General features: G+C 39.1%; 2 protein-coding genes across 9 annotated transcripts in view; one reads left to right on the top strand and one right to left on the bottom strand.

The window, feature by feature from the left end:
* Nucleotides 1-158: 158 nt before the first annotated feature.
* On the bottom strand, nucleotides 159-25,291 carry LOC102086694 (protein adenylyltransferase SelO). Of its 5 annotated transcripts, none has more exons than XM_021281244.2 (19): nucleotides 24,869-25,291; nucleotides 23,516-23,634; nucleotides 23,142-23,270; nucleotides 22,321-22,385; nucleotides 22,159-22,215; nucleotides 21,965-22,063; nucleotides 17,879-17,946; nucleotides 17,106-17,193; nucleotides 15,208-15,277; nucleotides 14,540-14,612; nucleotides 13,776-13,859; nucleotides 11,555-11,684; nucleotides 10,856-10,900; nucleotides 10,688-10,769; nucleotides 10,506-10,598; nucleotides 7,116-7,195; nucleotides 6,215-6,258; nucleotides 850-929; nucleotides 159-529 (listed from the first exon to the last, which is right to left on the bottom strand). In XM_021281244.2, exons 1-19 carry the CDS (start codon nucleotides 25,065-25,067, stop codon nucleotides 407-409), a joined length of 1,728 nt encoding a protein of 575 aa, XP_021136919.2. In that variant the 5' UTR covers nucleotides 25,068-25,291; the 3' UTR covers nucleotides 159-406. The 5 variants fall into 5 exon arrangements, 4 of the variants coding, with proteins under 4 accessions (XP_021136919.2, XP_064906768.1, XP_064906769.1 ...); XM_065050695.1 differs by having other exon boundaries at nucleotides 204-539; XR_010469969.1 differs by lacking the exon at nucleotides 159-529 and adding an exon at nucleotides 9,287-9,352 and having other exon boundaries at nucleotides 854-929.
* PDSS1 (decaprenyl diphosphate synthase subunit 1) overlaps nucleotides 25,180-27,984 on the top strand; it is a 22,851-nt gene continuing 20,046 nt past the window's right edge. For 2 of the 4 annotated variants that reach the window (XM_065050702.1, XM_065050703.1), the window contains exons 1-2: nucleotides 25,180-25,642; nucleotides 27,308-27,372. In XM_065050702.1, coding sequence (XP_064906774.1) covers nucleotides 25,319-25,642; nucleotides 27,308-27,372 — 389 coding nt within the window. In that variant the 5' untranslated portion in view covers nucleotides 25,180-25,318. The other 2 variants (XM_065050704.1, XM_065050705.1) reach the window with 1 other exon arrangement.

The raw sequence follows: 27,984 nt of genomic DNA, 5'->3' as shown, positions 1-27,984 counted from the left end.
AACAGCAAGGAGAATTTTCATCAAATAGTGTATGATTAAAACTAGCTTAGATGTACTTTAAATTGACCAGCCATTAAAACTTGCTGAGACCCACATGATCAGCCATGAACTTGGAGTGGCTGTGACAGTTTGGCAGAACTTAAACATTGGGACTTAAATTAATGCACAGCTGAATATCAAGGGCAGTTATAAATGCCAGTAGAATTTGCTGATGCAACCATACATCATGGTCCATTACTTCAATCTTTAGACCTTACAAAGTTGGTCAAGGCCTCTTGTGTAGCAGAGCAGCAGACACCAGCACACAGAGTATCAGGGAGAGAAGTTCCTGTGGCTTGATCCATTGATCCCATTTGAAGGACTGAGCTCCGACCCTGGTTGTTTTTCTTGCTGGTCCAAACTTCTCTCAGGACGAACAGCTCACTTTAAGATCCCTGGCCCAGGGCGGGGGGCGCAGGGAGTAGCCCGCATTCTCTGCAGCCTGCTGCCTCTGGAACGGACGCTGTAAAATCTGCTGTAGGAGATGAACCTGGAAACAACTAAAATGGGTAAGTTTTTATACAAACATTATCCTGCCAACAAGAAAAGTCTCTGCCACTTCATATTATGCACCCTCCTGGCTCCAGAAAGTATTCCAGGAGGTGCTTACTGTTATTAGTGCTACTATTAATATAGTAACTATTTATTTTATAATTAACAGTATCAATATTTTTAATATTTTTAATAGCAATTTCTATAAATACAATGTTGGTCAAAGTGTAATATAGTTTCAAAGTGTAGATTCAACAAGTCTTTCACTAACCATAATGCCAATTATTAATAAATATGTCAAGAAAGAAATCATTTTACCTCTGAGAAATCATTCAATTTAGCTTTTTGCACTGCTGACTCTGCCATCCAATTCCTAAGTATGTATCTAGGATTAACAGCTGAAACCAAAAGAAAATCATGTTAAATTTAGTTAGATTTATTCAACAAAAGCAAAACATAGTCATTGAAATGTGTCATCGAAATCTTCAACAAGGTTTAATTTCCAAATCAAGAAAAAAAAAATGCATTAAAAGGAAAAGGAATGAATCAATCTGTTTATTTTTATAAGCTGCTAAAAGGATTTTTTTAAACTTGCGCAATCAGTAATGCCAAAGTGTGAAACAAAAATTAGATCAGTATAGAACATCACATTGATACGCAAAGGATCTCCTGTTATGAACAACAGCAAACTTTTCAAATGTGATGAGTTTACCATGGCCTGGGTTCCTGCTACATTGTTGGAAAGCGTACTCCAATATTGTCAATACATTCTTGGAGATCATAGAAATGGATATTATATTACCTAATTTAAGAATTATTAAGATATTCATTAAAATATATGTATTTAGATATTCCTTCTTCTATATCATATATCAAAAGTTTATCCATAAAAGCCTTTAATATGGTATTTTTTAGCAACTACTTTTTCAGCTTTTCATTTCTGGGGGTGCTGGTGGGGGGGGAGGTTCCCCAGTTTTTTCCACAACCGTCTGCTGTATCTTTTTGGAAACCCCCATGACAGCTGCAAAGCTTCTCTGGCACGTTCCAGGCTCATTATGCCTTATTAGTGGCATTGAGGTTATAGGTACATTGAAAATGAAACTGCTGAATTAGTAACACAGGCTGTATCTTACAGGACGGCAACTAATGACTCATAAAAGGAGTTCTGTCAAACTGTATGCTGAGGAGAATTCTCATAAGCACATATGGCTTTTATTATCAATTTTTTTAGCAGATAATGTCAATGCGGCTCTTATTTTTGCTCTGCAATCAAAGCCTAGGATTCTACTTCAGAAAGTTTTGCCTTGAATTAATGATCAAAACAATGTTACAGATTAATTGTAACAATCATTTCAAGCTTGCATTGAAAGTATTAATTTGACAGTGGTCTACATATTTTCCCAAATCCAGTAGCGGATTATTACATGAAGAGAATAATTAGTGCAACCAGAGGCATTTCACCCATGGACTTGAAAACAAAAGTCTGTGATTTATCAACATGCACAAACTTCATATGTTTCTTCTATTTCCATTGATCAGAGAATCATAAAACATCCTGAGTTGAAAGGGACCCACAAGGATCATTGAGTCCAACTCGTGTCCCTGCAGAGGACAACACCAGAATTCACACCAGGGCATCTTCTGCCTCCAGTTCACACAGCTCTAAAGGGCTGGTTGCCTCACCTGGCTGCCAAAATAAGTTTTGGATCAAAGAGCTGGTGGCAGAAGCAGCGTTAAAGGGGATGCTGCGATGATGGAGACTGTCTCAGTAGGCTTTGTATTAATAAATGTTAGTTCAAGCCTCATACTTTATATATTTCTTTCAAAGCAAAAATCATGTAGCTTTATAAAATATTCTTGTAAGTAGCCTTGCAGCATATTTGAAAGAGGCAATCAGAGAAAAAGCAGAGTATTCATCAAAATCACCATCCTAAATTTCCCTCTACTCAATTCTTCTAAACTATTCTCCTCAAGTTGCACCAGGGGAGGTTTAGATTGGATATCAGGAAATATTTCTTCATGGAAAGGATTGTTGGGCTTTGAAACGGCGAAGCGGTTGAGTCACCACCCCTGAAGGTGTTTAAAAGACGTGTAGATAATATTCTCAGGGACATGGTTTAGAGGTGGACTTGTCAGTGTTAACGGTTGGACTTGATGATCTTAAAGGTCTTCTCCAACCAAAACAATGCTATGAGTCTATACTAAACAAAAGTCTATACTAAACAAAAGTTTATTAACACAACTGGATATTGGGAACCCTGAAAACCTCTACATAGTCACACCACCACTCTGCCCTAACTGCTAAAAAAATTGTGTTTTCCCACTTGGCAAAATAATTTGTTCTGGCCAAGTATTTGATTTAATCCAGTAAAAGAGTTTTCAAAAGTAAAGTATGATAACAATATAAAAGAATATTTCAATGGTGGAAAAGTTAATATATGAATCATACAAAAAATAATTCACATTAAAATAATGACTCATATTAGCAAGAGAATATTTGTCCCAGAAATATATTCTTAACAATTGCAAATTGACAAGTTTCACAGTGGCATTAAAAATATCTGTAATTAAGACAAGTGACAAGATAATTATGAGACAGTAAGACAAGCCAGATAAGAAAAGGACAAAGCAGAAGAAATTTTGTGCCCTTATGAGCATTTTATGATCCAGTGTACAATTTATTTTTACATGCTTCTTTTATAAAGAAATGCAATGACAGACTTGTATGGGGATTTGGATTGTCAAAACTTCTTCATCAACTCCTGAGGACTTATGTTTAGGCAGTACAAGAGAAAGTGCTACTGAGGTCTAAAAACTAAATGAAGAAAGAAAAAAATAAAGATGATGAATCAACTTCAAATGCTTCAAGGTAATGTACTTTGGGACATGAGATATTTACTAGACATACTAACAATGAGAGAAAGGTGATGAATAATAAGGTGTTAATGGCAACGTATTCAAGGTCAGTCAATACTAAGGACATCAGTAAGAAATCTAGTGGGATTTACCAACCCACACAAAAATCTAGAGAGCCCTGACAGTTTTTTCTTTAACATGAAATGCTGGGTAAAAATGCACAGTTGACTGAGTTAAGCCAGATTTCTGCTGCAAGTTGTACTGTCAAGGAACAACTGTCACAAGCAAATACTTCAAACAACCCAATTTTAAAGAGACCACAAGGGATATCTGAGAGATATATTCAAATGTAGAGTTGTACAAAAGAACAACAAAAGAACTCTGCAAGAAACTTCAGTCACACTGTAAGATGGAGCAGCTAGCAAAAAAAAAAGGATTATTTTAAAAGGAAAAATAAATTTTAAAGAAAACAATACCAAATCAGTGTCAGTAGCTTGTTACAAATGTCTATAGATCTGCTGTATGAATATAAAGTGATGACCGATTATATGGAAGAAAGGTTAAATAACTTTAGCATGAATCTTCGAACATCAAGTTTTGGAAAGCTATCAAAACTAAGACCACTAGCATAAGTGTGGTCTTGGAGGCAAAACCTTTCCTTGTTTTGTCTGTCTCCTGTACTAGAAGATCTTCTATGGTGCATGTGGAAAAACACTACGCTGGTTTGCAGAAGATCATTCCCAAACTAGAAGCCTTTCTGATTTGGAACTCAGAACATCATGATATTCTCTAAAAGCAAACTAAACAAACCATAGAAAAATAAGAAGTGTATTTAGACAGTTTTCCACATTAAATTTCAGCTGAGGAAAACAGAGGAGCTCAAAACTTTGAAAGAGGAAAGCATCAGTCCCACAGCTGAAACTTCTTAAACCTACCAAAACACAAATAATAAAGCTTGGTAACTGCTTTCATATCAGCTTTCTAAAAGTACAAGTAAAATTGTAAATTTAAAGGTCCATGTGATGATAAGTTGTGCCCTATGTAGTTTTTACTGTCTTACTACTGAAAGTCAGTGCTATTCCTGCCATTTTACTACTAAATCAATTAAAGCTTTTGAAGAAAGCGGCCTATCAATATCTAACAAAAGACTACAGTCATTTCCATTAGAAATGAGAATAAAACACCCTGCAAAGCAATGGAACATTGAAGCTTACAATACCTCTCATGCAGAATTTGATCAGATCCCACATTTCCTTCATTGCCTTTTGGCCAGAGATTTTCAGTCAATCATTGTCACTAACAGGCAAATTTCAAAAATTACCAGAGTTTACTGCAGATCTAAAAAGTCACTCCCTGAACAATTCTTTAAACGTCATACCCACTGTTTCTGCTGTGCTAGACAGCTAAATGCAGTACTTCTACCACTTGTATTTAGAATAAGTTGGAGAATTAAAGTACCTTCCTTTCATGACTAGATAGTCCTTTCACAAGTAAGGAGTGGGTGCCTATCAGAAACCCAAATTCTTTATAATATGTAGAAAGGATTTGGACGTATGTGAACACTCAGACAAATCTCAGACCATTGAGCCAGAACAGGATACCTCCCAAAATCTTGCCTGATGTTATTAAGTGTTCATCCCAGAGGAATAACAATGTTCTGAGCAATGCAAACTGACACATTCACAGACGGCTGAAGGAAGGAAGTACAGGAGGAGATGTTTCTTGCACTCAGGAAAAGCAGATACAGCAGAAGAGGAAGGGCAGCTCTCACAAGGAAACCAAGTCTGAGGGGCCCTTTCAGGAAGCACCCTAGTTTGCAATGAAGAGCTACAACCTGGGGAGCAGCCAAAGCATGTCCACCATTTCAAAACACTACGTTAAGGCCCCACTTGAGACATGACAACATACAGACAACCATGTTCCCACAGGGCAGTAATTCTTAAGTTCTTTAAAGGAAATCAAAGGGGAAAAAGATTGATCAAGTCCACAAGCACCAAAGCATGAGACAAGCTGGAAGCCTGGCATCTCCTAAGCCCCTAAACAGAAATTGTAAAAAGGGGGATTTAAAAAAAGGTAAGAGAAAAAAGAAATACAGAAAGGTAAACAACAAATAAGGGAAATAAAAATAAACAAGTAGGCAAATTAAGATTGATACGGTATAGACCATAGCTGGACACAGCTGGATTGCTTCAATGTCCATATTCACATATGGTGTGACACAGGTCAGAGCAGCCTTTGTGGACACGGACAAGAGGAAAAGAGTTTTTCATCACTTGTGATTCCAGTCACCCGAAATATGAATGGACATGTGCTCTGTCCTTCAAAACCAGCAGAATCTAGAGAAGAGCCACTTGGACTAGTAGTGGTGGCACATTTCTGTGATCTCACTCTTATGCCCCAGTCAACTGATGAGAGTATGACTGTATTACAACAGGTGGGGTTTGGGTCAGACCAATTTCCTCATAAATGCAGACAATTAAAGATTTTTTAAGGAGGGAAAAGGAAGGATCCCTAAAGAGGAAGAGTGTCTCATGGCCGAGGAACATCTTGATCATCTAGCTTATATAAAACATATGCACATATTCAAAGTCTAGCCATACACACGTGGCTAGATTCTAATCACAAGTTTGGGTGAAACTGGAGATAGCCACAGTGATTGGAAAGTATCACAAGATTTACAGCAATGTAATGAGAGTTTCTCCTCTTTGGAAAAAAGAGTACATTTTAGTTCTCCTTGAAAGGAAAAATAACTAACAAGGAAGAAATATATGTAAATAGATCACTGCCATCTCCAAGCATATGAATTCCTTTGGATTGTTTTACTCACTTGTCATTCTTGTTCTTCTTTTGGTGTCTGAATCACCCTCGTTGCTATACAAGAAAAACAAACCAAAAGAAGAAAAAAGAAAGTGCTTCAGCTAATGAGGGTTATGCTTATTTATTTTTAAAAATACTTTACTTGACTTTCATTAAAATAACTAAGTGTTCTGCTTTTGTGTTCAGTGGAAGCTGGTGTGAATCTCTAACAATGATTAGACTTGGAAAAAACCACACACTTTCTTGTAAGTTTTGTATCTTGTATTCATTTTTTTCCCCTAATAATTATATTTACTGACTAAAACTTCCAGGTACCTGATATGCACTTCTATTCACTACTATCAGCCATGCATACCATATATAACTAAGAAAAACATGTTACATTCTTTATTGATTTAAGACAAAAGCATTGGTAGGAAGTTCTAACATGCATGTCCCTATCTATGCAACACCAGCAATTTCCAAACACAATCCGTGTATTCACAACTCTTCAACTTCCACCTGCTGTCATCCTAAAGCAATAGTATTACACAGTAAAAATATGTGTTTAACCAGTCATGAAACACTGTTCATTCCTATGTATTTGCAAAGCCTGACTTTCACATTCTTGGACTGAATCTGTAGGACTGGTATTTTAACAAAAATTATTAACCAAAGAAATCTGATCAGATTAATGAAGGACAACAACTACAGACCACTCCTCCCATGTCATGTGTGTCAGAACAGAATGACTACAGTAATTATTATGGAACCTAGCACAACCTAGAACCATAAAGACAAAAAACCCCCCATGTTTGGGACAGTTTACCAGACCCACTAAAGACAGATGCAAATGATGCAGATTAAAGTTGCCTGCTTCTGGAAAATGCACACCTTGTGTTATTTTTCACTTGAAACTGCATCAGACTTACCGAGTTAATCTCAAGAGGTACATAGAAACCCACTCTGAAAATAACTTGTGTTTACCCAGATCCTGGAGAGCCCAGAACTCCTAAAGAGAAAGAAACAATTGATGGCAGGTGATCAGAATTTTATTCCCATTAAGCAAAAACCAAAGTAAACAAACTAATATTAAAAAGATATGAGGGAAACACACAATGACCCTTCAAGGAATTTACTCCAAAAAATTAAAAAAAAATCAAAAAAAAATATTTTCCTCTGTATTTAAATTATTGTGTCCAGTTCTGGGCCCCTCAGTTCCAGAAGGACAGGGAACTGCTGGAGAGGGTCCAGTGTAGGACAACAAAGATGATTAAGGGAGTGGAGCATCTCCCTTATGAAGAAAGGTTGAGGGAGCTGGGTCTCTTTAGTTTGGAGGAGACTGAGGGGTGACCTTATTAATGCTTAGAAATATATAAAGGGTGAGTGCCACGAGGATGGAGCCAGACTCTTCTCGGTGGCAAACAATGATAGGACAAGGGGTAATGGGATCAAGCTGGAACACAAGAGGTTCCACTTAAATTTGAGAAGAAACTTCTTCTCAGTGAGGGTGACAGACACTGGAACAGGCTGCCCAGGGAGGTTGTGGAGTCTCCTTCTCTGGAGACATTCAAAACCCGCCTGGACATGTTCCTGTGCGACCTCACCTAGGCGTTCCTGCTCCAGCAGGGGGATTGGACTAGATGATCTTTTGAGGTCCCTTCCAATTGCAAACATACTGTGATACTGTGATTTCTTTTTGCTAGCACAACACATGAATGTTAATCTGTCTCTGTTATAGCAAATCCTGCCCAAATACCTCCAGCACTTCACTCCTACTGTTCCTTGGCTTATTGTCTTACCTATTTTCTTTTTTAGGCTACCTAATACAGGTTTTACTTTTTTTTCTGAGTGGATCAGTTCTGTTTGTAGAGACTTTTTTTATTCCCAAAATTGTGGAATAAGGAAAATACATTGATAAAGAAAGACAAGGTGGGGGGAAAAAGGGAAATGTAAGGCTACAGGTATAGAGAAAACTGAGAAGAATTGAGACAGTACGAGAGGGAGAAGGAAGAGGAGATAGAACTTGGAAAAGGCAAACAGAGAGAAAACAGAGCCTGGGGTTACTGCCTCCAGTGTTGGCCAACAACCACCACCGAGGCCTCCCTGGCTGACCACACCGAGCCAACAGCTGCTTCATATTGCTTGGCCGAGAGAGAGCAGCCAAAGCTCAGAGACAGAAAACGAACTTCAGAGAGAGCACAGATCAGACAGAAATGGACGTGGATAAAAGGAGGTACACAGCAGATGTACAAGAAAAAAAATGGGCAAAAGTTAAGTAAGGGAAATTATAAGCAAGACCATAATGAAGTTTTGAACACATCTGTGTTCTTTTAAAGGAACAAATGTAATGTCAAAAAATGTAATTAAAACCTTATTTGAGTATAAAAATGATTTAAATTACGGAAGTGGCTAAGAGCTGAGAAACAACAAGGTGGCTAACAGGTGAGCCTGGGAGTCATGCATTTGTTCAAGACGTGTGCAGGCTTAGGCCGTTTTAGGAGGAATTTCAGAATGTTTCCTGTTAATGCTAAATATAAGGACTCCTGCAGTGCTCCCAAAGAGTTCTGGCATTTTGGGGTCAATTTTGGTGTGCAGCTGAAAGAAACATAAGTGATCTACTAATCAATATGAGAACTGACTTTGTTACTGACAAAGTATTAGCGTGTGAACAGACAGCAGGTGAAGTTGCTTTAATATTGAAAAAAACCCCAACTTTTGACCAGCATACAATTGCACCTGCTTTACCACATCAATTCTGGAACTAGGAAATTGTGGGCTAAATAATTTCAAGTGAAGACTGAAAATGGCCCTTGGTGTAGCAGCAGGGTCACAACTACACCATGATCATTAGATCCTCTTTCGAAGAAGGGGAGATGGAGTCGCCATAAATGCCACGACTGCAGAAATCTGGGACTGACTCCATCCTGCATGAGGGTCGTTTCTGCTCTTCCTGTTGCACACAGGCTACTAAGAAACTGAAAAACTCCTTGTATTCTATGACAAAAATACCTTATCTTACAAACATACCCATCCTCTTATCAGCCCTTCTGTACAAATAACTAATTCCACAGCTATAGCTCTTTGTATTTTTGTTGCTTACCACTAGAAAATCTCAACTTTTTAACCATTAATGGCTTCCAGCTCACAGAAAGTTCTGATTAGATCTCTGGCTTAACAGAAGAAAACAAGGAAAAACAGATAATTTGGTCAAAAATCACTTAATTATCTAGGACACAACTGGAAAAAGGAACAGTAACTCCTCATTTTGTTTTACACATAGTCATTCTGCTCCATAAAACAACCTTGTAAATCCACCTGCTCTCATTTTAAATTAGATTCAAAGACAAACAGAAACAATTCAGAAGATACAGGAAGACAATGAAGTTTCCCAGGCCAAGTGAATAATACTCTTCACATGAAAAAGGCACTGTATTAAAGCAAAAAAGAAAAAAAGTCCATTTTGGCTCTTGCAAAAAGCCTTTCTTTTTTTTTCCTTTCCAGATCGGGTACTTAAAAACTTTCCTTCAGAATTTCCCCTCTACATTTTATCCAATTATTATTTGTCCAACATCTCACTCCAGTTCAAACATTTCAGCCATATTTCCACTTCTAAAGGTTGCACTATATCCAGGTAAGAAGATAATATCTTTTATTTTAATACTCTCATATTTTTTTTGATTATACTTGTTTCTGAAGAATAAGTTTAGGTTGAGTTTGCAGCCACCCAGGCTGAGATTCTAGCAGGTGTTTATGATGAGATAGGATCTCACTTGTCATTAGATACTGAGACAAGCTGATGGGCCTGAGAGCAGATATTCAGGTCACTTGGTAGACCCATGTTAAGAATAGTTGAATTGAGCCAAGGTTGACATTTTCCTTACCAGCCCTGTCCAAGTTCTTTTGTGTCTTATGAAATACTACCAGAAGGTATTCCAAAGCAAAATGATCAAAAAGAAGGCGTGGGGGGAAAGGAGGAGTGTTCTTCCTAGCAGACCCATCTTAAATGTGAAAAAAAAATCACATTCCCACCTGTGTATGAATCTTTCTGACTACTCACATTGGCCTTGGACTAGAGGCTGAAAATTTTACTTCAGCAATCTTCATTAATGTATCCTTCAGTACTAGACACAAGCTTAATGTGGGGTGGTTATCATGACACAGATGCATTAGTCTCCCTGTTCCTTAATAATGCTAAAATGACACGTTTCCTAGGCAAATCATGGCTTGAGACATTCTCTATTACACCAGGGTATGTCCAACCCGATTTTCTCATTTTACGTTAAATATTCCTAAAACTGGGTGCTTGTATGAATTAGTACCTCAGGAATATGGAGCTCCTTTAACTGGTCTTGAGTAATTTCGCTGAGCTGTCGAAATGTCATTGTAAAATCAGCCTTTGTATCTTCCATAAGCTAGTGAAAAAATACACTTCTATCAGAGTTTTTGAAGTATGGGGTACCAGTCCAGATGTCTGCCAACAAAATTAGCAAAGCAAACTCACTTTTAGGAGGAAAGCAATCAGATAGTTATCATCCTCATTCTCCCCAAGAAGACCCAGTTTTGTTTTGAATAGTTCTGTGAAACTGAAAATAGTAACCCAATAAGGAAATTGTCACGTAACATAATTTATAGTATTGTGACTATGAGTTTGAGTTCTGGAACTGCATACCGGCTGTAATAGCGCTCACCATATCCGTCCAAAATCTGGGAAGCTCTGCAAAAACAAAAGAAACGTCAAATTGTATGGAACTACAATACCACTGTGGGTACAATCCTGCTGTACATTAAGCAATGAAAACTTCCTCTGTCTGGTACCTCACAAACATTGATATTCTGAATATACTGGGATCTGTAATGGGAAAAAGACTGATGGGAAACATTTTAATAGGCTTCAAAACATAAATAGCTGCTACAAAAAAGAAAAATACAATGTTCTTCCCTTTCATATTGAGTAAGAAGGTGTGAGTCTAAACTGCACAGAAGATTCATATTAGGAACCTTTACAATAAGATATTAAAATACTACCTCATTACTTCAGGAGGATGTGTAGTCTTCATAAGTAAGCACCTTAAAGAACAAGCTAGACAAACCTGTAACAGAAAGCTACAGGCCTGGGTGCTACCTTAGGGAAAGCAGAATGGACTATACGACATCTAGGACAGCCTTCCTGTCATTTTTTGCTACTATTTAAGTGCAACAAAAATCTTTCCTCTCCTTGCCTTAATTAATTAATTGATTCAAAATCCATTTCCACTTAGAAAAAAATATGTTAAAAGCTAATCTCTTTCTTTCCTACGCATATGGTGATTAGAGCATCTCCCATCTCACTAGCTCTTTTAAGTGTTAAGATATTTTAAGGATTACTTACAGCTGCTTTTGCCTGGGATCCAATAAAGGTTTTAGAGCTTGTAACAGCTTGCTCAGATTAAACAGCCCAACATTTGCCTGGTTTCCTATTTTATACCTTCTTTCATCATCAGATGTATTTGGAACAAAATCTGTTTCAAACAAAACATTATAGAAGTGCATTCATTTTTGTATTTACACAGCAAACTAATAAAATCCCTAAAGTTACTGAATATTTAAAATCAGATCACAAGGACACTTATTTACAGTGAATTAACTCAAGATCTATTATTTGCAAATCCAAGGAATACATTCTTCACAGACGAGTTCCTATATGTCAGAAGTGACACACCCCTACTCGAAGGTACAAAATTTAAATGCCTAAACAGAAAATATCATTTTTGTGCTAAAGAAATAGTCTTCTTCAATGTTTTCACTATAATAGCGCTACTAGCTAGCACACAGACTAAGCAAACAACTATACAACCAGATTCAGGATTTACAAGTATTTTTTTTTAAGTAACATGTATAAACAGGTGTTTAAATAGCCCACCTAAGCAAGATTTGTTTCAGTTGTATAAGCAATCTTTAGGTACGCACATAAAAATTATGGCTAACATGTTCCAGTATGTTAAATCTATTATTTGAGAGATAATAAATATCTGCTATGAAAGTTCCAGGTAATCCAGCAAAAAGCTGTTTGCACACCTCCAGCAGCAGGCTCTGACTGGCTGCAGCATGTGTCCCTTGCTCAGATCCAATGCAGATAAGCTGATCAATGCCCATAGCGCTGCCTGAGCCCTCAGAAGACATCAATAACAAATGGAGCATTAAGGAAACCTGTGACACGTATCAGATCTGGTGAGTGGTTAAAATCTGAATTTGAACTCTAAAGTATTTCACCTGTTTCTGGGGTGTACTGGCTCTGGCTAGGACTGAGTTAATTTTCCTTCCTAGAAGCCTGTTGGGCACTGTGTTTTAGACTTGTGGCTGGAACGGTGTGCTTAACACACCAATGGTTTAGCTATTGCTGAGCAGTCCTTCAAGGCCTTGTCTGTTCTCTCTGCAACCCAGCAAGTTAGGCTGGGGATGGGCAACGGGCTGGGAGGGGACACTGCTGGGACAGCCAACCCCTGTTGACCAAAGGTACATTCCATACCATATGGCACCACGCTTAGCAATAAAAACTGGGGGTAGTTTTTCCAAGACAGCTGTTGCTTGGGGACTGATGGCGCATCAGTCTGCTGTTGGGAGGTGGCAAGTGATAGCCTTTCCATCACTTGTTGGTGTCTCCCCCATCTGTTTTCCCTTCACTTGTTCAACAGTCTTCATGTTGACCTGTAAGCTTTTTCTCATCTTTGCTCTTCCAGTTCTCTCCCCCAGTCCACAGCAGCAGAAAGTGAACAAGTGGCTGGTGGGTCCTTAATTGCTGCCTGGGGTCAACCTCCCATACAACAATCTAAACCCAGAAAAGGCCTATTTTTTCAATACAAAAGAAACAATATGTCATTTATTCACATGAGATTTCTTTAATTTGAGGATGCAGTCTCATGAAAACAGATAGCAAGATAATCACTGCTAGTTCTGAAGTGCTTGGATGCAATGTCTAAAGCAGGGGTGTCAAACTCATTTTCACAGGGCCCACATCAGCCTCGTGGTTGCTTTCAAACGGCCAAAAGTAGTTTTAGGGCTGTATCTAATAATAGTCTAATCTATCTAATAATACACATTTATGTACATCTTGGACACATATCTATCAATCCTGAACTGAGTTCATACTTTCAAAGAAAGGTTGCTATGACTGGGGAGGTTTGATTCGTTTTCTTCCAACATATAATTAGCTGTTGAGACTAGAAAGCTGGAGGATGATGCGTACAAAGTTACTGTACGGCACTTTTGCTTTTGACTACTTACAGCACTACGCAATTTTTAGTTTTCTAGGTTTCTGTTGCAGCATCTATTCAGTTGACGAAGTTCAACTGGAAACATTCTCATGAAAATGGGTTTAATTGTAATATTTGATTAACAAGATTTTCAGCACTTGAAATGCAACCTGTATAGCCTATCAAAAACTGACCTCTGAAATAATATTTTTCCCTAAAACTGTTCAAACAACACAGATGCTCAGGATTTTTCTGCTAATAATTTAAGGAGTTTTCATGCACACAGAAACTACATAAATTAAAATTTAAAAATTATTTTAAGTAAAAAAAAAAATAAATAAAACCAGGTATTACACTCACTTGGGTCATAGGAGTCCATAAATCCAAATGGACCATAATCTATTGTTATGGATACTAAACTGAAGTTGTCTGTATTGCACACACCTACAATTAAAGAATGAGGAGAAACAAAAGTTAAAATCCCACCTGAAGCCTGCAGTCTCTCGAAAATTCCCTGTGAAATAGATCAACTGAAACTAGAGAACTTTGGAGCAGTTAACTTTCAGAAATCAGACTCTGGAAAGCAATTTTCTTTCTTGCTCTTGACGTGGCATGCATTTGAAGTATGAAAATGAGAAACAGTTTGCTACATTGTCTTGCATCTGTTTTGTATACCTAGGTGGCACTGTTTCCTTTTCCTTCAGTGCTACATGGTATTAAAATAGCATCCTGCAAACTGGTTATTAGCTGCCTTCTTGGAAGCTGGCTTTGTGTGCTGCGTTAGCATGACAGTGCTATTTTATTTTTCATAATACAAATCTGAAGAATTTATTTAGTGGCAGGCTCTACAGTGTTAGGTTAACAGTTGGACTTGTTCATCTTACAGGTCTTTTCCAACCCAAACGATTCTGTAATTCTGACAGATAGTCATGTTTTGAAATATTAGAAAACGCTCCTAACTCTGTTACAAAAAACCTTGTATTTTATATTAATGCATAACAGATGCTGCTGTAGGAGAAGATATCAGAAGAACTGAACAACAAAGTGACAGATAAAAGCCATCTTTAAGCACATGACTATGAAGAGTCACTCCTGTAAAGCCAATGCCATCAACTGCAGCTTACCATGTGCAAACCCCACAGACATCCACAATGCAATCAGATCTGCTGTCTCTGATACGACTGTAGAGAAAAATTCCTAAAATCAAATACACCTTTTACTTCAATTATTTTTAATCAAAAATATGGAATACAATAAATAACATAAACATTTGATTCACTTTACAAATATTACATACATTCTATTTTTAAATCTATATCCCTGTCTGGACTTTTCATTCACATTCTAAATTATCTGACTGCACAATAACCTTATCAAGCAAAGATAATAAGTACATGCAGATGCCCTAAAATATATTAAAAAGTCAAAAAAAAGAAACAAAGACACTGTATATACTAGTGTATATACTACTATATACTATATATACTACTTTTATACTAGCGAAAGCATAATTCATCACTTCATGACCACTGCTCACAGAAAATGGAAGTTTCCCAATAAACATTTCCATAATGAAAAATGGTGAAGAATATTCATATTTTGCTTCAAGAAAAAAAAAACAACTTCAAGCAGCAGATTTTTACTGAAGAGAATTAACAAACTTTTGCTACCAAAACCTGGAAGCTTACTTCAAACTTTAAAACCTTTTATAACTTTAAACTTTGGAAAGCTTTGTATAATTTTTGTTCACATGCTTGTGGAACATAAAAATAACTTTTAAAAAAAGACTTACCAGATATCTGTTTGAATCACCCATGGCTATTGATGGAAAATGTTCCTGGATGATAAAGTCTAGCAACCTTCTGTAATATGAGAGGCAGAATTCTTTAAACAAAACCGGTACTTTTAGAACCGATCATTCAAAATTCTTCTTTCAAGCAGTTAAATGCTAATCTACAGCTTGCTGCAAACAGTTATTAGAAAACTCTATTTATTCCAATGAACCTTGGATTAAGCCCTTCCAAATGCTTAGAGATAAAACTTAAGGTTCCAGTCAAATATGACCGGGGCGGTCACAGAGAGTTAAAATTATTCCCATGTGTTAAACTTTCAGAACATACCAGGATCTTGTTTTGTATGCAGCAATATCAAATTTTTAGGGGAAAAAAATAGTTTGCATATCCAAAAAAAAGTATAGGATTACAAAGTATAATTCTACATCAGAATTCTCACGAGGAAAATTTTATGGCTGGATTCTTATAAAGTAGGGTTACTTGCCACAGTAACCAGCCATTCCCAAAACAGCAGTGCATAGTCTTAAGAGACTGGCTGAGGAAATTGGGATACATGCATTACAAATTGCAATGCCTGTCAGATGTATATCTCTGCTGACCTAAAGCTTTAAAGTAGAGTGGCTGGCATTTGGGACACGTAGAAGCTCCCTGTAGTAGTATGCTCCTGTGGCCAGAAGCAGCCAGGGCCACTGGCCTGGGAATCTGGAAGCACCATCTACACGTGGGGTGGGCAGCCCAGGCAAGGGCTGGACCTGGGCAAGGGCTGTGTGGCTGTGTACACAAATATCTAGGTTTTACTTCGTGATCAGGTTGTTGGAGCAAATCACTGAACTCTCCCCAAACTGTGTTGGTTTTAGCAGAGTACCTAGCAACCTGACTTTTAGAGGGGTGTCCAACCTATTGCCTCTGAATTTTAGTTGGTTGCTCCAGGACATCCTCTTTCAGGAGGATTTTCTCTGAGGAGAAAGCAGAGAGAGTCACACCAGCCTTGAGCTGCTCTTGGCCACTCTTCCCTCTGAAACAGGCAGGAAGGAGTCAGCTATTCCACATGACTACAACTGATCTTTACATGCTCCTTAAATCCAATGGATTTCAAATACTTTAACCAAAAAGAAAACCAAAACAAAACTTAAAATGTGTTCCTTAATTTAGTCTGTCAGTTTTACAACAAAAATCTGCTGAAATTTCAAAAAAATAGGGAAAGAAAGACAGCATAGGGGTCATGCGGGAAGCTTAACTGAATTATAAGTTACTACAACAAACAACTGCTATGAGCTCTTGCTTGTTTTTAAGCACCCCAGAACAATGTCAGCTGCAAGTGATTATGAATCTCTACACTGCTCCTGAGGAGGAATGACCAACTGTTAAATATTTACAGTGGAATTAAAAATTTGTCATGCTAATTGCTTGAAGTGGCATAAACCACACAATTAATATTACTAAGAGGCTTAAAACCGTGCAATAATTTCCTATATAGTACACTTCTCTGGTGCTGCATGTTTCTGGAGAGCATACTTTATATAACACACTTAGGCTATTGGTTTATTTCATATTTCTGTTAATTTAGCTTCACGGGCATTTATAGGAATTTATAATCTAAACTTAACAAATCTTTCCGAAACAAACAATTCCTCCCTAGTGCTTAATTACCAGATCTATTTGAGCTATAAAACCTTTCTCATTTTGTAAGATCCAGATCTTCAAAAACATCTAGGGGGTTTTACCCTTATGAAGTAAGATTGCTTGTATGCTTGTAGAAAAATAGGTTATCTTCTTAAATTATGCAATCTTCCTTTCTAAATAATATATATCTAAATTCCAACTGTATATATACATTCTAATACATATTTGATTGACAAGAAAACTAATATCATTACTATGAAGATTAAATTCAAACCTTTGTAAATCCAGTTCCCCAGCATGAGCTAAGATTTCTAAGGATCCTATTCGAAACCATGATTTGGCAAGACGTAGCACTATTGCACCTGAAATACAGACACATGTTTAAATGTAAACAGAGTATCAGCAAAATAAAATAGTCCCATAGTAAAAGCTATCCTGTGTTATTTCTATAGACACAGAATTTATCTATGCATAGTTGAACTGGTATTTTTATAAGTATGCTCAATGTGTAACATTGTATAATATTACATGTATAATATTACTTTACTACACATATATTTTTATGATAAAGCCTAATTTGCTATACGAGCAAGCACAGGCAAAATTCCAGTACTGCATTAATATTAGAATTACTCCAAAGATGCTACCAACAAAGAAAGAACCAACATAAATAGGTTTTTCCCCAGGCTGTGCTGTCTCACTCTTCTTCAGAGCAGGTGTAGATGATGTAGCAATGGCACAGCCACAGCAGCATTCCCACCGTCCTAGTATTGCTATTGCAACAATGGAAAATTTCCCTAGTTTTGAATATCATTTCTGTACCTAGAATACATATCCCACAATCACAGCAGACCTGTTCATAAGGCTTCATTTCTTTAACTAAGATACGTTTAAGACTGATTTTCTCAGGAAAGGTTTTATGTCTTAATAAACAAAATGAAGCCTATTTAGTACCTTTGTTACACATACATGACATTGAAATTCTTTTTTGCAATGGAGAATTAAGTTACAGTGTTGCAACATATTATTTTGAAATGTGTTCATTACCTCTTTCTTTCCTAATATTTCCATCATAAAACTGGTCTCTCCACACATCATCATCACTTACAATTAAGCTGTAACAAACAAGAAATGAACACATAAAAGTTATTTCAGGAAAAATAATTTCTTGCAAAGATCAAGTAATATTTTATGTAACTTTATTTCTTCCATAAAGATCTTTTTGCTGGTATAGCTTTGTGTTTACAAATGACACAGGCAATCAGTAAACTGAGGCTTACCAAGTTTCATTAGCAAGATGTAGGTATTTTGTATTCATATAATGTTGTCCAATTTCCACTACTTACATTGTTCTTGGGGAGGGGGCTACATTCAAAAAAAGTGTTGCACTCATTTGGAACCTCAGGGACTGATTACTGTGATGATAACATCAAATAAGTCACAATTTCCCCGAGGACAACAGCAAAATTAGATGGACAGAGACATTAGAAACCAAATTGTTTTATCAGATGGAGGTTGCCCTTTACAGAAGCTAAAACTATTGTCTCAGGAACCTGGGGGACAGATTTGGGACCCTTAGCAATCAGGAACTCTTCAAATAGTATCAACACACAAAAAAGGCATAATTTTGATGATACATTGTAATTATCCCTTTCTTCTTCACTGCCAGTTGTACTTGGGTTTTTTAAAACGTCTCTTCCTTTCATATGCCTTAAAATTAATTTGCCTTAAAATTCTGCATGTCCTATAAATTTTCATGTTTATCCGAATATTGAAATCTGCGAGTACTTGGAACAATTTTGCTGGCTCTGAAGTATTTCACAACTTACATTAATTTTTAAAATAAAATATTTAATTTCACTGTATTTTCTGTTGTATCTGGAAAATAAAACAGAATCAATCCTCACGAACTATGGAAGGGCATCATATCCCCCTAAAGTTAACAAGTAGGAAGTTCTCTCTCCAAAGCAACTGGGATTACACTGACAATCCAGCAGAAGTAACACTTGGTAGTATCTGAAAAAGGTGTTGTCCCCTCAACAGGCACAGAAGACTTCTTGTTCAAGCCCAGAAGCAGGAACATTTAGCTCATTTTGTATAATTCTTCTTTATGTTTGCTTGCTGATAACTGGAAAATATTATTCTATTCCAATTATTTAGGTAGCATTCTATTTGAAAATCAATGCAGCTACTAAAAGCTGCTATCTATTAGGTAGTTGAAGACTGCACCAAGAACCAAACTTCCCTTGGAGGTACATAGAAAAGAACAAGAGGCAAACCCTGTATTCCATTCATAAACATGACTGAAGGCAGTCACAGGGTCAAAACAACTCCCAATCATTAAATTTTCAGAGTAAACTAGATTCTGGTTTTACATACTTTAACATCAAAATTTTATAAGTAATTTATCTGGACTAAAAATGTGGGGTATGCACATAAATATGTACCAAAAACAATGAAAATGAATGATTTATCTGAATTCTTAAACAGTGCAGTTGCTTTCAACAGTAACTGTGGCTTTGAAACTAAATTATTGTTATTATATTCTGTATTTTTGAAGGTTATTGGTTATCCAAAGTGAATGTTCTCTGTCAACTGCAAAGAACAGGCAGTGAATTCTACCAGAAGGAGGGGGGAAAAAGTATCTAGAAATCTATCTGCTCGCATTACTGGAGCTATACTGATACAGGCAACATTAGCATTTTTTTGCAGGAAAAGAGTCTTTCGGAAACAACCATATATGATTAGTATGTCTGTAGGAGTAAGTACAAAAAGTGCTGACATAAATGAAAGGGAAGAAAAACTTAATCCTTCGAGAAAACCAAAAATATTCAAAAACGCGGAATGAACCCCAGACACTAACAAAATAGCGTTTGCATCAGAGCACTAGGGGAGAGGAGTCAGAATAATAAAGACATTAAATTTTACTGGTTTGAACAGACCTCTGCCAGAAGGGTTATTTCTTTTTGACTACGTAACTCTTAACAGGCTGTCTGCAAAATTCCTGCAGAATACCAGCACTTCTCTTAGTACTGACAAAAAAACCCGATGATTTGGTTAGTTACTAATACGAGTTAATGGTTGAGCAACACTTAAGAGCTGACCAGATAGTGGAGCAGCCACATAAAGATAGCTACATTCGCCCTATAAAAAAAAAGTTTTTAAAAATGGTCCCTGTAGTTGGTAAGCAGCATTATTTAAGAGAAGGGAGCAGGAGACCAGACGTACACTCAACCACAGCTAACAGAGCACTGAAACTGTTCTCACACAAGAGAAGCTGGAACAGTACTCACAGAAGGATGAATGGATTACCTGGCTCTAGCTTAAGGGCTGGACTTTAACCTGCCAAGTGCTCTGCTTGCTGTTCTGCACAAACATCAAACCCTCTGCAAGTAAGGGCCACTCTGAAAACTGCATATTGACTTGCTTTTTTGATCTAATACATAACACTGCTAACTGGTAGTCCCAGTATGTGACTAAAATGGCACCATATGAAGAAATGTTCTTTATCTGGCAGTAGTCATAAACTGTAGCACCCCGATGGGAACACAGTACTTAAAATTAATAGAGCAAACCAGCCTGCTGGGTGTTCTGGGATAGTCTGTAAGGTTTTTCCCCACACTTCTGCCAAGACTTGACAAGACCTCTGCAAATGCATCCCACCAGCGTCAGTGCAACTGCTCCCCATTGGGAAGAATATGGATATCAGCTGGGCTTTTTCCAAATGAAGCCTTGCAAACAGCCTGGAGAGCTTGTACAGCAGTTAAGAGAGCCAGGCATCTAACCAATTTGCCAGCAGAGGACTAAAGCACACTGTGTACTCAATAGCATTTGTGCACAATTAAGGAGTAATTTCATATTGGTTTTGCACTGAACAAATTGTTGAGACGACAGCCAAGAAAGGCTATAACCTTGCCAGATGCTTTCCTGCTGATATTCGGACAGATTTAAAGTTTTGCATTAACAGCCAACAGTAGAGGGTCTAAAGGTGAAGTCAGTAAATAAACCATGAAAAATGTCATTTACAAACACTGCACTTCAACAGAGTAAATGTGTTAGAATTATTGCTTGAGAGATTTGCAGACACTTTGCAAATACAGACACCTACCCATGTGGCAGCTGAGTACAGGCCTTTTAAGCAGGACATTTACTTTCTTTAAAGCCTGAAATGCTGCAGTACAGACATGAGACCACTTGGAACATGAAATGAACTTGACATTTTAAACTCCATAATCTGAAAGATTCAGTTTACTTAACTCTGAGAAAATTATCCAAATGAGTGAATGTATTAGTATCAGTCAAACAGAATTAGCTTTATATTATTTTTAACGAAATTTCCTTCTCTGCTCAAGGGGTGTTTGCACAAATAAGGAATTGAGAGCAATGGCTTACTTTCAGTACTACCTCCAATATTAACGTCTATTCATCTGACTCAAAATTTTTCCTACCAATCTTAAAAATTGCAACTAGGTGACTACGACAATACAGAAAGAGCCACTTCCAACATTTTCCTACTTGGCCTGATTCTAGAAAAATTCATCCAAATACTTTAGTGTAATAAAAGACTCATTAACCATGCAAAAAGTATTAATAGACTCACTGATTATCTACATACAGTAAAGGTATTATTATTATTTACAAGGCAGGAAACTAGTCCTGTTGTTTTGCAAATCTTTTGGCAAGCAACAAAGGGGAGAACAATTCACTTTTTTTTTAAAGAGAAGAAACTCTTGATTGCAGTAAAAGCTGGAGAGGGGAGTTAATGTCAGATATAATAATTCAATCTAACTTCCACTTATTACTTTCTTTACAAAATGAGCCAGATTTCAAATTAAGGTAATTCAGTTAAGACAGTCTGAGAAGCGAACAACAGCTGTTCACCACAAGACACAGACACTACGAAGTATTGTATTTAAACAAAGTAGTACTTTAAAGCATACCAAAGACAAAAGTGAATTGATTAATTTCTGGAGGTCATTATGACTGGAAAGTTTTATCCAAAAATCTATGAAACTGGAGGGATATGGTTTGTTCTGATTACATACATACGAAAAGAAAGATCTATCTTCTTGGAAACTGTCTTGTTTTATTGATGCTCAATGTAGGATAATACGAAAAAGAAAAGAAATATACCTAGCAGCTCTGCTTGTAGGAATTCCAAGATAGTGCATAGCCTCACTACACAAAAATTCTCGTACAGAAGAGCGAAGCACAGCTCTGCCGTCACCATTCCTATACAGAACAGAGAAATAAGGAATAGGTCATAAAATCAGAGTAGATTTCAAAAACAAAGCAGTTTTGGTGTACATAGATGAACTGCAACTCACCTGGAGTATGGGGTCTTTCCTGACCCCTTTAACTGTAGTTCCCACCTCTCACCATTCCTGCGAAAAATACCATTAGTGTTTCAAACAGTACACCTCAGGCTATACATGAATCAGCTAAATAGAATACAGAGTTGAATCAGTCACTTAAAAAAAAAATCACACCTGTTTGTATATATTCCGATCAAGTGGGCTCTTCCGTCACCCAGCTGCCCTGCCCAGCTACCGAACTGACAAAAATGAAAATCAAGTTATTTTCCACTGTCATTTATAGCATTTATATTTTAAACAGTACAAATTACATGTAGGTTCTCTGTGATCCACACAATATAATGACAGATTTGCTCAGGTAGTCATTAAGATATTGATGCCTAAAGCTGTTTTCCACATGCACAACGATATCAATCAGAAAACCACAGAAAAAGAAATTATGCCAGTAATCTCCATTTTTTTCTCTGCCTTCCAGCTATGACATACAGCCACAGGCCAGTCTTTTCTGTATAATGAGCCTTTAAACTGACACAGCTTGTAATTTTTTTTAGTTGCAAATTACAGATCAAATTCTAATATTATTTTCCATGAATAATCTTACTAATTTCAATGAAACTTAACTCTTAGTAATCATGGTATTGCTGAATGCAGTGAGGCTCTGTCCTTCTTCACTGCTCTGAGCTGATACCTACCATGAATCAGAGCTCGTCAGGCTGCCAGGGTGCTAAGCAGACTGCAGCTAACAGAAGTTAAAAAGATAATTTGCTTCTGGCATAAACAGAAGCAGAGAAAGTAGACATGGTACCATGAAAGAATATTATAGTTCTCTTCCACTTTCAGCCCTTTATGAAGAAAAAATCCACAATCTAAGTGTCCGTAAGCATTCATATACTTGTAGGTATATACTGATACACTTACAGATATTATCAAGATTAATATAATTCACATTAAAAGACATACATTATTCCACCTGGAAGAACAAGCGTTATAATTACCTGATGACCTCCATATCTATGGGCCAATGGAACAGACCCAAATATTACTTTCCCACCACTGACAAACTGAAGAAAATCAGATGTTCCTTGAACAGATATATCAAGATCCAAAATATTTTCAAGAACCTCCTGGAGAAAAAATAATACAGGTAGTACTTGAACAGGATAAAGTATTCAGTGGTAATGAATGTGTTTTCTCTACCCATTTTGCCAGTAAAAGACATATCACAATATGTTTTATATGTTCTATTTGTTTAAAGTATATATTGATGTGATGCTTTCACAATAAATAGCATATGAATATTAAAATATACTTTAGTGCATGTACTAACAATCTCTATTAATTAGACAGGAGCAAAAAAATAATAGCCAACCTTTGAAACAGCTACAAGACGAATTCTAGATTTGAAAGGTGTAGGATAGACAACTGAAAAAATGCAGTTTCTCACATTACGGACATAATTTTCCTGGATCACATCAACTGGAAAGATATCTATCAACAAGAAGTACAAAAGAAATGTTTTTTAACAACAAAACCAAAAAGCAAACAAACTAAAAAACCCAACAATTAACCATTCTTAATAGCTTTCTCTTTAATCAAAATACTTCAGAAACCACCCCTCACTCTTTACCACAATGTATATTAAACCTGCGTGAAAAGCAAGCCAAAATAAATTCAGGATTTTGTTTGGGATTTTTTGAAAAGAATTTAATTCTGCAGCTGAAGAAACTAGTAGAGCACACCAGTTTTAAGATCTGAAACATATTTAACCGGTTTCAATTAACTGCGATTAGAACAGTCTCAGGGCAGTTTTATTTTGCATTCAGTTATATGCAACCCTAAGTGATATCTGCATGAAGTTCAGCTGCCATCCCAGCTGAACGACATGGTGCGACAGATTCAGTCACTGTGCACCAGTGGCTGTGGTATACAGCTACTACTACTACTACAGGCAGCAATGATCACCAAGTAACCCAAGAAACCAGCTCAAAGTCTTCTCTGAGTAATGTAAACAGCGAATGAAAGGGTCTGAAGATGCAGGTCTCGCTGTACCACAACATATGTACTCAAAAGAAGAGCTCTATTCTTCCTTCAGAGCTACTCTGTGCCCTGATCCATGGTAACAAAGGACAAATATTGTTTTAAAATGCTGCACTGTGTTTTAACATCTTTATGGATTTTTGCTTGCAATGGCCTCGTGATTCCATGTTAATAATAAGTCCCAATACCTCATAGTCAGTGTTCTGTAAAAAGCATAAGTTACTCTAGTATCTCTGGAGACTTGCTGCTAGCTGTGTTTCTCAGTACCTCTAATGACAAACCCTGTTATTCCCAGCTGCCACAAGATTTATCATTGACTGTAATTTCTTAATGCTTGCAAGTAATTGCATTACCCAAAGAAATTATTTCTGTAACATTATAATAAAATTACATTTATTATTACAAGCAATTCTGTATATGCCTGAGAGCTACGCTGCTTTGTGCACTTCCAGTCAGGTGCCAGGTTATCAGTTTTGCATTAACACATAATTGGGACCCACATCTCTCCACCCCGATAAATCGCTAATACAAAAAAAAAAAAAAAAAAAAAAAAAGGCTCTTTATGGCCAACCTAGTTTTAATTTTAAAAGTTGTATCTGACTGTGTATATAAGGTCTCCACCACACTGAACTTTCGCTTTGGTAGCTGCTACCCCAGCAAGCAGCAGCGGCCGGGCGGGCCGTACCTCGGAGGCTCTGAGAGGACAGGGCCCAGGCGCACAGGTCGGTCGCGCCCCGCGGGCACTGCCCCGTTCCCGGCTCCGAGGCGTTGGCGCCGGGCGGGGCCGGGCACAGCCCGCGGGAGGCGCAGAGCGGGGCCGGGCTCTCGGCACCAGCCCCAGCGGCCCAGGCCAGGCAAGCGGCCAGCCAGGGGGGCCACCACATGCTCCCCTCAGCTCGCCCTCACCAAGCCGCCCACGAAGCCGGCTCGAAGTCACCCTCCTCCGCTCTGATCTCTTCACAGAGATTTCAGGGAAGAGCTGGTCCCCCTCCGAGCGGGAAGGGCAGAGCGGTTGTCGCTGGAGCCGCTCTCGCTGCACTGACTGGGCCGGGCGGGCTGGCACAGCCGGGTGCCCCGTGAAGGGCGGCGGCCCAAGCCCAGTCCCACAGCCGGGGTGGTGGCCGGGCCCTCAAAGATGGCGCCGTTCCCCCTCAGCCGCGCTCAGCGCCCCGAGGGAGCGGCAGGAGGCAAAGCGAAGCAGCTCCCGCCTGCCCGGACGTCCTCCCGTCAGCCCTGCGAGAGGGTGGCGGCGGCGCCGGGCTTCCGCGTCCGGGTCGCGGCGGTGGCGGAAGGCGGTGCCGGCGCGGCGCGGCTTGGGGACACCATGGCCTTGCGCTGGTGGTGGTGGCGGTGGTGCGGCGCCCCGTCCCGCCGGGCGCCGGCGCTCGGCTCCCTGCCTCGCCTCCGCCCGCCGGGGCCCGGCTGCCGCAGCCCGCCACCGCCAGCCCCCGGCGCGGCGGTGAGTGCGGCACGGTGGCGGGCGCCTGGAGGTCACCGGGAATGAATGGGGCGGCGGGGGGGGCCGAGCGGCCGCGGCTGCCTCCGGCTCGGGGCCGCCGCTCCTCCGGCCGCTCTCAGCCCACGTCCTCACTCCCGCCGGGCAGCGCGGGGCCCCCAGGCGGTTCCGGGGTGCGAGGGCCGGCCGGGAGGCTTCGTGCCCGCGGACCTTGCCGGAGGCAGGAGGGCTCTCAGTGCAAGGTTAAATACCGGCTGAAGGGCTTTCAGGGCAGGGGTGGTTACTCTTGTGGGGAAGAACCTTTTGGATTCTTCTCTGGGTGGCAGCAGGGAAAGCGATTCCAGTAGTGTGAGATTCTGGAGGTGTTTGTGTGTAACTCAGCGTGACGAGTTGTAGCGGGGGCAGCTCTCACACCGCACCGTTTACACCGTCCTCACAAGGCCAAGCCACTGTTCTGGCCCACGGTGAAGTGATCTGGCTGTGGTGCGTCCAGCATCAAGCGTGACCCAGTCTGATAATGTTAAGCAGCAGTGTAAAGCAGAGTCTGTCTGTGCCCTCACTGAAGGAAGAATAGAAAGAGAGAGTGGCTATTTTTTAGGCAACAGAAAATGGTGAGAGATATGAGAGAGCGATCTTATGATGGTCTTGGCTGTAGGGCTGGGCACTTAAGTCCAACAGCAGCGAGCTGCAAATCTATCATAAGTTAGGGTTCCTCTCCTTCCTTTATCTCCTTACCTGACCTTTTTCCATCCCATAAACAAGAAGGATGAGAGGGTGCCCTGGAGCCTGTGCGGTGCTCTTGTTTCTCTCCCTATGTCCAAGGAGAGCAAGACTTCAAGTCATGTGCAAAGAGACACTGAGGCACGAGGAGCAAGTTGGGGGAACTCTTCTCCAGTTCTAGGTCGCCTGGAGCATTTCTGTGCAGGCTTTCAGACAGGCAGTTCCGTGAACATGCAGGTTGTGGTGACTGAGGGCTGGGTCAGCCCTGAGTCAGTGTGCACTCCAGGGCAGGGCTGGGTGGTTCTCAGCACGCGTGCCAGGAGTGGAGCAAAAGGTGCGCTTCCTTCTCAGCCTGTCGCTGCTGGAATGGTGTACCTGGGACTGCACCTCCTCTCAGGCTCCTGGGCTCTGTCTGCAGGGAGGCATCACTGGAGGGATTGCTGGGTTTGGACGTTAGGTTCTTGACATCTATCAGGGAAGATGTGCAGGTGTAAATTACCATAAGAAGCAAGCTGAACTAAAATTGCTTTAGGGGAAAACAAGAACATTTTTTTCTTCTTTTAGTGTAGTAGTTTACAGAAACTGCTTTTGTCCTTTTCTATGTGACTGGTGCAGTCCAGTTTTATCTGTGAGACAGGGAACACTTGAACATTGCCCCTTCCAGGAGTGCAAAAGCAAGGTCTCACTAGAGCAGTTCTGGGAAGATAGCTGGTACGCCTTCTGGGCTGGTCCTGTGAGGGGAGAAACTCCAGCGCTCCTGGGTGGAAGAGTCAGTTTTATTGGCAGTTACTTCTCACATGATCTAGAAGGAGATTAGGAGACTACCTTTGCTTCTGGGTTGTTAAAATGGAGAAATAAAGCAGTGCCGATGAACAGACACTTAATTTTTGTAATCAAATGTTTTCTGTTTGTTTAAAGTTCTGTTAACCCTGATTTTTCTTTGTGCAGGTGTGTCACTTTACCCAAAGAAGTTCAACTTTTTCATTTCCAAAAATATGTAATATATTTTGGCGGTAAGTTGGAGTTTCATATTGTTGTGTACTGAGTAAAGACATAGATATTGGGTGAACTTGGTGAGCTGTGGAATTTGAAAATAAGTTTCTCCGCCCTAGTACATAGTTGGATAAGTCTGTATAGACTGTTGCTATGGTGCTGAATCTGAATCTAAGTCTTCTGTCCTGGAGAACAACAAGCAGGGCAAGAATGCCCCAAGAAAACCCATCCGGTTCACTCTGAAAAAGGAGACATAATAAGAGGCACAAACTTCAACTCCAGGGACCATTAAAAAAATCAGGCCTAAGCCTACCGCATCTTAGCACATCCAGGTGGAGCTTTCACTGATGAACTTCCATAGCAGCAACATGCTCCCTAGAAGTATTGATTTAATTTGTAATGTTTAATGTAGCTGAGTGTGTAAAGGGAAATTTTCAAATCCAAGTCAGGAATATTTTTCCAGGAGTAGACAGGAGAGGGAAGAAAGTAACAGAATAATTGTGTAACTGGAAGATGAAGACTTAATCTCCAAATGTGTGCTATATTATCAATAATGTATTCAAAAGGAATACAGTGAGAGCAATGTCATTTTATGTGTCTCAGAAGACTTCTGTAATCTGGTAAGGGCGTGG

The sequence above is a fragment of the Columba livia genome, chromosome 2 (assembly GCF_036013475.1).
Source record: "Columba livia isolate bColLiv1 breed racing homer chromosome 2, bColLiv1.pat.W.v2, whole genome shotgun sequence".
In the NCBI taxonomy this organism is placed as follows: domain Eukaryota; kingdom Metazoa; phylum Chordata; class Aves; order Columbiformes; family Columbidae; genus Columba; species Columba livia.
The sequence above is the reverse complement of the archived record's forward strand: the minus strand, read 5'-3'. Positions and strand labels throughout refer to the sequence as shown.

Bases quoted from the DNA above. Each gene is read 5' to 3' on its own strand.
- LOC102086694 (XM_021281244.2), bottom strand. From the start codon at position 25,067: ATGTGGTGGCCCCCCTGGCTGGCCGCTTGCCTGGCCTGGGCCGCTGGG. The intron at 17,194-17,878 runs GTAATGAACACA...TCTGTATTTCAG, and splicing joins AAATATTAGGAAAGAAAGAG to GTGCAATAGTGCTACGTCTT. The intron at 7,196-10,505 runs GTACTAATTCAT...CTTTCTCTTTAG, and splicing joins AGGAGCTCCATATTCCTGAG to GAGTTCTGGGCTCTCCAGGA.